The following is a 13,506-nucleotide window of genomic DNA, read 5'->3' as shown; positions in this document are numbered from 1 at the left end:
TTTTAAAAAGAAAAAACTAAAGGAAGACTTTGTGGTCTCTTCTATCCTACAGGAGTTTCTATTCTATTTCTTTTGTTGTTTGTGAGTTTCTGATTTCATCATTGTCTAATTAACTTTAAAATGATTGACATTAGCATGAGCACGGTTGGTTGTGAGGTTATTTTTCACCTTTATAAATCTTCCTGGAATCTTCAAATCTTGATGTCTTTGTTTTAATTTTCCAATTTTGCATATCTCCAGGAAATGTCGTGCATGCTTGGGACTTAGTGCAAATCAGTGGCCGAGTTTGAGCAACAATTGGTTTAGATGAATTGGTGTAACAAATGGGGTATGGAAATTATTTTTGTAAATGGGGTATGGAATCCGAAAATGGGTTTAGTTTTTATCTCTTGGTAAATGTCTGATTGTAAAATGGTTGAATGGGGTATGGAAATTATTTTTGTTATGACTTACTAGAGTTGGATGGTTGGTCTTATACATTACGGAATTATGGTGGACTTGTAAATGTGTAATATGTAAATGATCAGATTATGGAGCCCTGAAGGGTGTAAATGTGTAATATGTAAATTATGGAGCCCTGAAGGGTGTTAATTTTTTTTTTTCATTAAAGATCAGATTATGGTTGTGGTTGTAGTTAATGTTTTTTTTAGTTGAGGAAGTGATCGTGGTTATGTTGCTAGTGATTTTTTTTTTTTTTTTTTTTACAGGTTATGGTTATGAGAAATTGATGGTAGTTATATTGCTAGTATTTTTTTTTTTTTTTTTACAGGTTATGGTTATGAGAAATTGATGGTCGTTATGTTGCTACTAATTTTACATGTTATGGTTATGAGAATTTGATGGTGGTTATGTTGCTGGTGTAAATGGTGATTATTGGATGTAAATGAGCTTGTGGCAAGAGCTGCCGCAATAAACTCTGACCCAGCCTTCAAGGAAGATGCGCAAAGAGTGTTTAGGCATAGTAGATGTAGGCTCATAAATTGCCAAAAAAATCACCATAATAATTCCTGAAATACTGAATGCTTGGATGTGTTTAAAAACTTGGTTTTATGGTTTGTTAAGCATAATATCTATACTCATAGAATTATCCTTAACCTTGATAATTCCTTTGTAGTAGTCCATCTATAAGCTTATGAGCAAATATCAGCAGTATCCTAAAGGTCAGGAATGTGAGAAGTATCTTTTTCTTTTTCCTTTCTTTTGGTACTTCTTGTTGTTTAAGCTTGCAGACGGAAAGAAAATAGAAAGTAACGACTGTCATCCAAATGAAAATATTACAAGTAAAGCTCATATTACATAATCATATACAAAATATTACAACTACCAAACTGAAAATGCCATTACATTTTTGGACTTTAGAAGTATTACAAGAGACCAACTGACTCCACCACCCATAAGTATTCAATTGGTTGTATATACAACTAACTCTCGAGTCTCATTTCGAGCACAAGACAACTTTAGAATTACTGCCAGTAGAAGCAGAAGCCACAACAAGTGTTCTATCTTTAGCTTCCATCACTACGAACCGAATGAGGGCAAAAGAGAGTTAATAACATCAACAAAGTATTTTAATAGAGACACATAACACACACAACATGCTAACCCATTTCCTATATACGCACATATATTGACATAGATGGACAAGCCAACTTTCACACTACCACAGGGAGGAAAGCAATAGCTAGGTAGAACATGAGGAATAAAAGTTCACAAAACATAACAACAATTCTTCTATGAAATTTCTGAACATAGATCATGAAGGCATGTTTCAATAAAAGCCTCAAGAGATCTGATGTGCCTTCAGGTTCACATCTCTTACAACTGAGATAGTCCTCTGTTCTTGACTTCTCATATCAGAAGCAATTTGTGACACTTTGCATTTATATTAAGGTATCACTTATAATAGAAAGTAAGTTACTCAGTTGCTTATTTGATAGCAGCTTTAACTAGTTCCTTTTTTATTATTTACAAATAAAAAAAAAAACAGCTAAAGGATGGGAAACCACCATTCATGATAATAGTATCACAAGAACCATGAGCCATCACCCCCAAATGATGGAAACTCATCAACTTCAAGTTTCAACTTTCAAATATGACTAAATTTCCATTTTGTACCATTGACTGCATTTCTTGACGCCAATGACACCGTTGTCAATAGAAGGACAAAGACAAGAAATTGATTTAAAACCCAAACCCAAAATGGGGGAAATATTTTATAATAGTCATCTCAATTGTTTCTAACATACTGGATAATCAATGGAGAAATTGAAGAAAGCATGCAATTCTCTTTGACATTTCTAACACTGCGCCATATTAAGCAAAGAAAATTGGAAAGTAGATATCAGAAATGAACCCAGAATGCTAACAGCTAATTTCCCAAATCTAAATAACCATAGCTTGTGATAAAATATATATATAAATAGTGTCATGGCATGTGATGATAATGGACCCATCTGGAAACTACCGAAAAAAGAAAAAAACTCTAAACTATAAATCAATATAGATAAGCAAGAATCACAACCAAGATACATTGCAAAGCTTTAGAGGGAGCTCAGATACTTGACTATAGAACAAAAGAAAAGAAAACATAAAAAAGAAAAACAATTACAAGGAACCTTACCATTAGCCTCCTCCATGGTTCGAGTTGTGAAGAATGACAAGGATTAAGAAAATGGGTACAAAAGAGAAGTGTGAAAAGAGGGGGGATAAAGAGGAAGAAAGTGAAACGAGAAAGACAGAAAAACTGGTCCAATATTTATTCACATTTTTGTTGGGGGTGGGGAGAAGAGATCTTCTAGGGTTTCAGCAGTGAGAGACGCGAAGGGGCTGGGGTGAGGGGCGTCAGGGGGTGATGGGTGAGGGAAGAGTCTGACAATCGAGGAGAGGGAGAAGAGATGTCGTTGCTTCGTGTGGTCTGTGGGGCGCTGGGGTGCTGCAACGAGCTAGGGGTGAGGGAGAAGAGGAATGGCTGAGGGAAGCGTGATGGGTGAGAGAGAAGAACCGTGACGTGGGCTACAAACCGGGTTCGTGTGGTGTTCGATCAATACACGGGGGTTGAGTAGATTATTTCGAATTTTTGATAAAATAAAATCAATGATTATAAAAGAGCCACCCTGTCATTTTTTTTTTCTTTCCAAAACTAAGCACGCCCCCAAAAACAAACAAACTCCCCACCCAAACGTCCAAATCTCCCCCCTTCTTCTCTCCCAAATCTCCCCGACGTTCACAGCTATCAATGAAACTTGCAATGGTGGTAGAGCTGTTATTTGTTCAGAAGACCCACCACTCTTTTTCCATAAAACTCACCCCTCCGTAAAGAAATATATACTCTATTTTAATTGAAAAACACTACTCATTTTCTTTATTTATTGTTTGATGGGTTTGTAATGGCAAGTGGAAGAAAACTAGCGATAAGGGAGGTGGAGGAAGAATGTGGTAACCAGGGAATATGGAGAGTTGAAGCAGTTGAGCCTGTGGAGGAGGAGAAGAAACGTGGTAGGATTAAGAGATTAGGGAGAAGGGGGAGGAGGATGTTGGATTTTCAAGAGAGAAGACTGAGAAAAGCGATGATTCTGTCAATGGAGATGGGGTTTCTATAGAAAGTGGGTAAAGAACTCGTGAGATGAGAAATGTGAGTTATGGTGAAATTTTGAATGGAATGATGGCGAGGTTTTAGTTAAGAAGTGTCGAAGGGGAAGGAATTAAAGTTATCTCTTGGAAGAAATTGTAGTGTGCAAAAGAATGAGAGAGTTGAGAAAAACAATAGATGCCCTTGCTGTTGGAGAACTAGCCCAACAAGAAAAATGAGAACCAATAATGGATCTTGAGTTCTCTCCCAACACACACGCTCTCTCTCTCTCATTTTTTCTTGTTGGGCGAGTTCTCAAACAACAAGGACACCCATTGTTTTCTTTAACTATTCTTATGAACACCACAATTTCCACGTGCAAATAATTTAATTTATTCTCCTCCTATGCTTCTTAACTAAAACCTCACCATCATCTTTGCTTAAAACTTCATCATAATTCACATTTCTTAACCCATGAGTTCTTTGCCCACTTTTCATAAAAACCCTACCTCCATTGAGTGAATCACTGCCTTTCTCGATCTCCTTTTCCAAAAACCGAGTATCCTCCTCCCCCTTCTCCCTAATCTCTTTAATCCTACCATGCTTCTTTTCCTCCACAGGCTCAATTGCTTCAACTCTCCCTTTCCCCTCGGCACCACATTCTTCTTCCATCTCCCTTCTAGCCGACTTTCTTCCACGTGCCATCGCAGACCCATCAAACAATAAACAAAGAAAATGAATAGAGTGTTTTTCCGATCAAAATAGAGTATTTATTTCTTTATGGAGTGGTGGGTTTTATGGAAAAACAGTGGAGGATCTTCTAAACAAATAACAGCTCCACCACCATTGCAAGTTTCATTGATTGATTATGGAAAGACTGGCTAGCAAACACTTAGGAGGTGTGCGGTCTAGGTCTCCCTAGAGCAAAACTCTTATAAATATAAGAGAAGCAATTGGTAGACAGCCATTCTACAATTTTTTTCAATTAAAATATTATTATTTTTATAAATTCATATTTATCAGAATTATATAAGATTCAAATAATTTTAATATCAATTGATATTCCAATGCATAATGGTGGGAAAGTTATAGATTAGTTGTCAACTTATTATTTTTGAAATTTTTTAAACATATTTTTCAAATAGAATTATTCTTTATTTTAATCCTACAATTTCCAATGTTGTCCATAAATAATATTTACGACTACATCTATAAAATCTCGTCGAATGGAATCTATATATGGTGTCTATATATCTCTACCCATTGTATAAAGTGTTCAAGTCAAATTATAAAGAATACAGATAAATCTTGTTAGATTTCATTAGTAAAAAGACCTTAGATTCTTGCCAAAACTTGAAGGTCTCAAATGGAAATGAGAATGCCAAGTAATCTAAACTTTACAACATTAAACGGGGTAATAATTATTATAGGATACACTTCATGTATCATATCTCTCACTAGAGAGCTGCGTTTAGATGTTAAACTAAGTTGAGTTGAAATGATAAAATATTGTTAGAAAATTATTTTTTAATATTATTATTATTTTGAGATTTGAAAAAGTTGAATTGTTTATTATATTTTGTATTGAAATTTGAAAAAATTATAATGATAAGTTGAGATGAATTTGTTAACCAAACGTACCAATCTAGCGCAATAACTTGGATTACTATATCTTTATAGAAAATTTAGGTAAAAAAAAGGCAATAAATTGGACTCGATCAAGAAAGCGTTACGTCATTCATGACAAGATTTAGACTATGAGTAGTGCTACATATAGTTATAATTTTGAGAAAAGCTACTTTGCCTCCCTCATTTGACCGCTCAAGTTGACCGCTGGTCAAATTTTTTTTTTTTTTACTTAGTGATTAAGGAAGTGATTATAAATGTATTGGTGTATTTTTTTATTTTTTAAAAATATTTTAATGTATTAAAAAAATGTGAAAAAAAAAAGGAAAAAAAAAACGCTGGGCGGTAAAAATGGAGCAGCATAGTAACCCCACTCTATAATTTTATGCACAACATCATACGTAGTGAGTAAAAGATCCATTTTATCAATTTTTTCTTTTTTAATTCGAGTTTTAAATTTCAAATTTCAGTATTGTTATACAGTAAAAATGGTAGGTATAAATAGCATTTTTCTTGGACTATTTCGTTCTGATTGGCCGAAGCATAAATGCAGGAATAGGAGTTGGTCTGGAAGCCATGTTAAAAGCAAAAGTCTGAGCTGTTGAATGAAAAACGTTGGCAGCTAAATGACACATACATACTGAAATGGGAGAAGACTTGTACTGGAAGAGAATATTCAAATATTAATTATTTAATTTATTCCTATTAAAAAAAAGAAAGGTAACATTAGCACTTTCTCAAGAAATTAGCACTTTCTCAAGAAATATTCTACAGAGAGTTGCTTCTACGCGATTTGGCCTTGTGGGATCTAAAATATGAAAGGCCAACAACCTTCAGACTCAGTGGAAAGAAAGAGATGCACAATAGAAATCCAGGGAGCTAGGCATCAATAAGGAAATCTCCCTGTCATCCATATTTGGTTAAGGGTCTCCTGAAGACCATATTGATGCACTGCCTGTTGACCGGCTCTGAATCCGCCTCCATACACCGGAGAAATGTCTGATTTGATCTGATGTTTGAAGAACTCCCCAAGCTCTCTTTCATATAGAGATACCGTACCGCTTTTGGGTGCGGTGGAAGCAGATGATGAGGTTGATGCAACATTGCTGCCTGATCCAGACTTGAGCTTGGATTCCAACCACATGTGAGCTAGAACCTGACAGATACCTTCCTCGACGTCTTGACTGAGATTCGGGTAACCTTTCATGTGTGCAGGATATATGTCAGCATCTTTAAAACCTTAAAAGCTCACAATATGTTGAATCAGAGTCAATCACAAAAGAAACAATTTTGCATTTTTGGTAATTTAATAATTGATTGACCAAACTCAACATAGAGTGATCGCACAATTTTACATACGAGGCCATTCTTTTAAACCTTGATGTGATTTTAGAAGAAGAAATCGATATATTTTAGATACTACAAGCATAGGAGATTTAGTTAAAAACCTGACGAAAGAATTCATCTTCTATATAGTTCACAATTCTCATTTAACACAATATGTGCCACGGATTATAGAATCACCTCTAAGACGCAGCCATGCATGCATCATCTCATGAGCTAGGATTGATCCGGTAAGCAACCTGTATGCATGGATAAGACCAGTCGTTTATGAAAAGTTTCAACCTCATCAATTAAACAGCACCATTGACAGTTTAATTTTTTTTTTTTTTTTTTTTTTTTTTTATCTTTTAAAAGAAAAGGTTTTAGAAAAACAAGAGGTATATGTAGGCCGAAGAGACTCAGACTTCATTGCATTTCACGCGGTCAATTCTCACTATAACTTTATACCGATTTGCACGAGTATGTTTTTGGGAGTGATTGAACTGTATTTGCTCTCTATATCTAAATAATGTAAGGAAGGAAATATAAAAACATCTTGTAGAAATAAAATTTAAATCTCCATTATGCACTTCCACGTGAATCAGCTTTTTTTACTGCAAGAGGAAAAACGGATGGAAAGAAACAAAAAGAAAGATAGACAGAGAAGTATTCTCTTTTCCACTAATAATCCTTTTTGTATGAACATACATAGCCCTCAAGAAATACTTGTAGTCCCATATAATCAGAAGATCATGCAAGTACAGTCCTTTCTATAAGACTCATGGAATTGTTGTAAAGAAGAATAGTATTGTTGCAGTCATGATCAAGCATGTATTAAAACAAAGAAATTAAATAACTTCCCGAGAAATAGTAATTTCTGCTGATATGATGCTTGTTTAGGACAAATTTTTCCTTTCTGTCAAGGCAATTTCTCTGATTACAGAAAGATAGTTATTATTTTCAATTTAAGCAGGTTTTCACAAATTCACAAACTTTTTTGGAACTTGAAAATAAAGAAGAAATTCAATGAATGTTTTAGGGCCATAGTATCTTTGACGAGAATGTAATTTGAATCATTCATAATAGCGTAGCACTTGTTAAAATGTAATTTGCATTCTATTATATAAACAAAGGAGCATTCTATTTTACAAGGGAAAAAGGCATTTAATCATAATGGTTCTGGACCTCCTATGAATCTAGGCAACAGCTTTGCAATAGCAATTTAATCTGAAATTATTTTTGCACTGTCATAGTGCTCATAAGAAATTTGAATAGACATTTTTTTTTATACCCATTTACTCTATCAAGTGTGGCATGAGTTCTCTTCTAAAACAAGTTGTAAAAGCAAAGGGATACAAAGATTCAATACCTTGGAAGACCATACAATATGAGAATTGCGGTAACCTCACATCGACGCGATAGTTTGTAGGGCTCTGTTATCATCTTCATAGCTCGATTTCCTGTACCATTCCTTGGTCGCCTTAAAATCTGGTGGTTTGCAGGGTCAAAATAAGATAAATTGCTCAGTATAAATAAATGGTCAAAATAGAGCTCTGTATATCCCTGTGTATGAACTCAATGAAGCTTTTTAAAATAGTCTTACAGTGCTGATAGTTTGCTCCTCAGAAAGGCATAACCCTCTGGTCTCAGGCATGTGATAATGGCCCTGGTCAAGAAAGAAAAAAGAAATACATGCCAACTTTATATAAAAAAAAAAAATGGACATTGATGAAAATGTCAATTGACAGATAATACCAGTTGGTAGACGTGAGATTATGAGATCTAGATGTAAGGACAGGTATAGACATGCTCCACTGAATCTACCTTGTCAGTATAAATATAGCCAGTGACTTGATTGGTTTTAAATATGCATGTAGATAACCAAAGAGGACAAATTAAAATACAACGATCAGGTAATTACTAAGATTAGAAAAATTACTATTGACTTTTGGAAAATGTTTATGAAAACAAGGGTAGACTCTTGCTATTTGCTCAAGAAGGTATCAGACATGAGTGACACACGCTTTTGTGTCATCTCTGGGATGACAATTGTCAGTATGGCAAAATACCATGCATATAATATGGTTTCAATGCATTTTCCCTTACATTCTTTTCTCCTTCTCTTGCTTCATTTAGTGCTTGTCTCTCAACCAAGAGTAATGGAATTAGCTGCTCCACTTCCATATTTAGACCTTCATAAAATTGTTGTATATCAATATATAGGGGTTGGCAATCAACGGTATCCATAATTGCAGATTCCAGACATGCTAGACAGAGCTTCCGACCGTCCTTAAGGGCAACATATCTCGTCTCTCGTGGCTGCATATTATGAACAAATATATTATGCCATAGATTTTCTCCAGAATACTTGCTCAGTTATAGGGCTTTTTGATAGATACAAGTGTTTCAATCACAGACCTCCATTCGCTCACAGCTGCAACACCGAGGAGTGCCATCATGTTCATGAAAAGGGCAGTATTTCTGAACCCAAAATGGATGTGCCCTATATTCAATTAGACCAGCAGGATTTGTTGGAATCTGTCGAAAAGATATATATATATAATTGAAAAACCAAACAACAACGTACAATGAGTAATCTATCTGAGTAAGAAAAACATTTGATCAGCATTTCTATTTTTCTTTCGAAATATTTAAATTTTGATCTTTCAAACATGACATGACTTATGAACAAGATTCTCCTTTATCACTAATGAGGTTGCTCTAATCTGGGTCGGTTGTCTAAGCTTATGTTGGAGTATTTTAGTCCATAAGCTTGGTATTAATATGTCATGAGACTTATAAATGTGTCAAGCGAGCTTTCTAGTATAGATTCATGTTTATGGATGGGAATTGTATCAGACAACTAAGATACTAATAAAAATAACTAATAAATTCAGGGAAAATAAGTCTACACCCCCTTTGGTTAACACCTTGCATTTGGAGACCTAAATTTTAATAGTGAGCATTTGAGATCTCAGTTTTGAAGTTTTAATTTTTAAAGCCTTTCCACAGTTTTAAGATCAAAAAGGAAATTATGATTTTACCCTCTGACGAGGAAAAAAAAGAAAAGAAGAAATATGGTTCTCTAGGCTCAGCAAAAGCGGTAGGCAGCGGGAGACCGCCGCCACCTGCTGACCCATCCCATGCAGGGATCTTCCTACACCCCACAGCTCCCAGGCGGTGGACTGGCCACCCACCCCGCTCATTAAACGGGTGGGGGGGCAGGGAAGGGCCGGGGTTAGGAATAGGTGAAAAAGGGCCAGGAAAAGTCTACAAACCACACTCTCATCTCACTTTCATCCCACTATGATGAGGTGGCATTGCCCATCAACCTTTGAATTTCTTCTTTAAAAAAATAAAAGATAATTTAAGGGTGATGAAAGTGCCACATTGTGCATAGTGGGATGAGAGTGGGAAAGGAGTGTCGTTTGTAGCATTGCTCATAGTATATTCTCCCATAAATTTAAGGGCGGAGATTGCATCCTTCATCTTTATATGACTTGAAGGACAAAAGTTGTACGTAGCATATTCTGAGAGAATCTATACAAGTTTCAATCTGCATTTGCAGCCCTTCCTCTCATTCTCTAGGAACTGGAAAGACTGCGCTCAGGCTGATTTACTGTTAAAATATATTTGTTGACATTTTAAAAGCTTAGTTTCAAGAGGATGACAAACAATTGTGGAAAACACCTTGTATTCTGCTCGGTAACCGACACAAAAAAAGTGGAGCAGAACCAGCTTATGCAAAATTAGAATTAAGAAATATGTAGCTTAGTGGAGAAACACTTACAAAGAGCTTGCAGACGTCACATTTTGGGTGGTAATTCTCCCTGTAGCAAGATTTATGGTATGGATAACTCCCAGAAGTAGAGAACTACAGGCAACAGAGAGAAAAGATAAAGAAAATTCAAACTACACTTAAAAAGGGTAGAAAAGCAACTGATGCCAAGAATAGAATCAGCTACAAACTCGAGTGTTATGGAAGCTAACTGAGTAATTTTTTCACCTCGTAATCAGAGATGGGTAAGTTGCAAGCACGACACCGGAAGCATTCAGGATGCCAAAATGCATTGAGACAATTAAGATATCGCCCATAACCAATCTCAGCGTAGCAACCACCACATATCCTGTAGGGAAATTAAATTAATCAAAACTCAAAAGATTAAAAAAGAAAAAAAAAACCATTCTTTGATTATGGTTTGTACAAATCAAGGCCCAAATAAAGATGGCTATATACTTTAAATGTCAAAACCTTAAAACAGATGTGAAATAATAATTGCATCCATTAAATACATTTTGCGGTTGTCAAAGAACATTCTATACATGCATGGTTGCATAAAGCACTCAAATAGAGACAACAAAGGATTATACAGACAAGGACAAAGACTGAGATGATACATTGACTTAAAACAAAACCAATATACCTTAACCCCGAAGGGAAGTAAATTGGGGCGGGTTGATATACATTTCCATATCCATATTGGGGAGGAGATTCCACAGTTAGGCTTTCTTGTAGAGCTCGGGCTAGTTGTTCATCATCCTCCAATGGAAAATCACAATCTATCAAGAATGTGAGAAAAAAATTAGTTTGGCTAGTAGCAATTTAGTCACATATATCTTTTTGCAAAACATACAATAGATATGAGTATGCTTGATGTTCAAAGCTGGTGTAAGGAGCAATGCAGGACACCAAAAAAATAATGCTATGTTTAAGGTGTAGGACGGAATAAAATGATTGGCATAAAAACAAGCCTGCTAGCAATGATATTCTGAGGTGTATCTATATGCTGCATACCATTTTCATGAAACCAAGCAAAAAACAGAAACGTCTAGAAAAAATTTAACATAAGAACACTAATATACATGAATGATGAAATGCCTTTGAGCTCATAGAAAGTATATGGCATCAAGGGCATTTGTAAAACCATCCAAAAGGCATATCACTTACCAATCACATTTTTTCCCTTTTGACTTTCTTCTAAAAGAGAGAGTTGAATGGCATGATCTATATCTTCATTTTCACTCTCTGGCCATATATCCTACATTTTCCCCACTGAAACATGTTAAAAGGAGGACAATATTAAAAGAAAATAATTACTCATTGCCATCAAGAAAACAATCTTTGTACAATAAGAGCAATATTCATCGCATCATACATGACTGGATGCCCATTTCAATAGTACAAGATTGCAGAGATAGCAATACAAAGAGAGTCAAGGAATGACAGATTTAATTACCCCTGAACTAGCAGGTGAATATTGATCTGGATCTCCACCATAGTATGTATGCAAATGCCCATCTGAATCTTTATGGCCGGAACCCTTAAAAATTTTGCTAAACCAACCCATAATGAATAATGTTATCTGTTCATGGTCAATGAGATTTTTACCTGCTCATAAAGCATTGATCAAGCGAAGAAGCAGCGAAATTATATTCAAGATGCAACAGAAGCTTAAGATATTTCCGAGTGTCTATGTGGTTATATAAATCTGAAGTATTCACTGAAAACATCAAGCAAAAGTACATTCCTTACTGAAAAAAAAAAAAAAAAAAAAAATCCCGATTCCATGCTTCTCAGATATGGAGACATTATAAGCAATTATTTGTGTGCGTGCGCGCATGTGAATAATAACCAGTTATTCATGAGAAGGAAAATCGCATAGAATTGCACGTGATTCCCATTTTGATGATCAGCAAATATAAATTAGGAAAAGATCTTCCATTGTCCAACCAATTCAATAAATGGGCAAAGGAAAAGGCAAATGGTTCGAAACAATCCAGAGGATAATAGACTTACTAGAATTGCATGTGCTCTACTCCGATTATGTCTCCAAGCAAATCGATATACTGCATTTGACAATTCATGCCCGTTTTAAACTTGTATGCACTCCTCAACTCCACCAATACGTATCCAAAATCATTGATTTCACTTCAATATGGAACTCGGGACCAAAAAAAAGGAACATAAAGAAAAGAATAAAACCCACCGGGCATTTCAACTAAAAAAAAAAAAAAAAAAAAAGGATTTGACAGAACGTCAAATGCTCTCGTCACCTCAAATCAATATAGCATACACACTCGCAGAGAAGGGAAAGAGATAAAGATATATTCTTCCAGCTCAACATGCCCATTAAATTCATCAGATATAACTTTTAATTCCAGCCTCGGGTTAAAGCAAAAGACGTAGAGAATCTATTAGTGGAAGCGTGACTCACCCTGCAAAAACCCAAAACCTGCAGAAATGGTTGAAGCAGATGAGACCCAGATCAGCAAAGATCCGAATTCGCTCAAAAGCAGCTATATTACAATTACCGAAACGATTATGCACACCCTCCCTCCCTTCTTCCCTTCCTTTATTTCTCTCTTTTCGGGTAAGTGATTGAAAGGATGCTCGTACTGTTCGCAGTTTAGAAGTCAAATGTGGGAGTAAAAATACAGTTTTTAACATAACCCAAAAGGATTTAAAGAAGGTTCATCAAACCCAGTTGGGCATTGAATTTTTCCTATGGTTTAGAAGAGATGCATCGCATGTGCCGTGCGGTTCTTTAAACTGTTCCCCAGGAACACCACCCCAAAAATGTTGGTGAGAAACAACCTAAAAGGAAAGCGCAATATTCTTTTAAGTTATAATAATATTGATAATAAATGCAAAGAAGAAGAAGAAGAATATTGACCATAAAAGTTTATATCTGAAAAAGATTAATAATTCCACTAATAATTCAAGGAAAGAACCCTCAAAATTCTTTTTTTTTTTTTTTAAAGAAAAAAAGTATCATCAATCTTTTCTTGTGGAGTGCTGAGGAGCTCAAAAAAAAGTGGAAGTGCGTAAAACAGCTGAAAAAGGTTCGATTTTTTCTGCAATTAGAAGGGTGAAAGAAAAGTGGAAAACTCCATACATTACAATGTCGAAAGAGAGGAAAAGTAACAGTGCAGAGCCTGATAAAATGACGGCTGGATGAAGATTCCAAGCCCATCAACTAGAAAAAGCA

At 35.4% G+C, this 13,506-nt stretch overlaps 1 protein-coding gene across 6 annotated transcripts; it reads right to left on the bottom strand.

Annotated features, from left to right (window-relative positions):
- Nucleotides 1–5,859: 5,859 nt before the first annotated feature.
- LOC121243219 (protein DA1-like) lies at nucleotides 5,860–13,506 on the bottom strand. Of its 6 annotated transcripts, XM_041141300.1 has the most exons (14): nucleotides 13,414–13,506; nucleotides 12,733–12,750; nucleotides 12,315–12,364; nucleotides 11,755–11,851; nucleotides 11,466–11,556; nucleotides 10,942–11,077; nucleotides 10,524–10,644; nucleotides 10,308–10,391; nucleotides 8,936–9,055; nucleotides 8,624–8,836; nucleotides 8,121–8,183; nucleotides 7,887–8,005; nucleotides 6,719–6,777; nucleotides 5,860–6,394 (listed from the first exon to the last, which is right to left on the bottom strand). In XM_041141300.1, exons 1-14 carry the CDS (start codon nucleotides 13,489–13,491, stop codon nucleotides 6,081–6,083), a joined length of 1,563 nt encoding a protein of 520 aa, XP_040997234.1. In that variant the 5' UTR covers nucleotides 13,492–13,506; the 3' UTR covers nucleotides 5,860–6,080. The 6 variants fall into 6 exon arrangements, with proteins under 6 accessions (XP_040997234.1, XP_040997235.1, XP_040997236.1 ...); XM_041141301.1 differs by lacking the exon at nucleotides 13,414–13,506 and having other exon boundaries at nucleotides 11,755–11,880; nucleotides 12,505–12,889; XM_041141302.1 differs by lacking the exon at nucleotides 13,414–13,506 and having other exon boundaries at nucleotides 11,755–11,906; nucleotides 12,733–12,889.

The sequence above is a fragment of the Juglans microcarpa x Juglans regia genome, chromosome 8D (genome assembly GCF_004785595.1).
Source record: "Juglans microcarpa x Juglans regia isolate MS1-56 chromosome 8D, Jm3101_v1.0, whole genome shotgun sequence".
Classification (NCBI taxonomy): Eukaryota; Viridiplantae; Streptophyta; class Magnoliopsida; order Fagales; family Juglandaceae; genus Juglans; species Juglans microcarpa x Juglans regia.
Note: the sequence above shows the minus strand (reverse complement) of the source record. Positions and strands in the feature narration are given on the sequence as shown.

What these genes read in the sequence shown, in the direction of transcription:
- LOC121243219 (XM_041141300.1), bottom strand. Translation starts at nt 13,491, where the DNA reads ATGGGCTTGGAATCTTCATCCAGCCGTCATTTTATCAGGCTCTGCACT. An exon ending in AGGAGCAAACTATCAGCACT is followed by an intron (nt 8,006 to 8,120) that starts GTAAGACTATTT and finishes GCAAACCACCAG; the next exon opens with ATTTTAAGGCGACCAAGGAA. An exon ending in TGCATGGCTGCGTCTTAGAG is followed by an intron (nt 6,395 to 6,718) that starts GTGATTCTATAA and finishes CACACATGAAAG; the next exon opens with GTTACCCGAATCTCAGTCAA.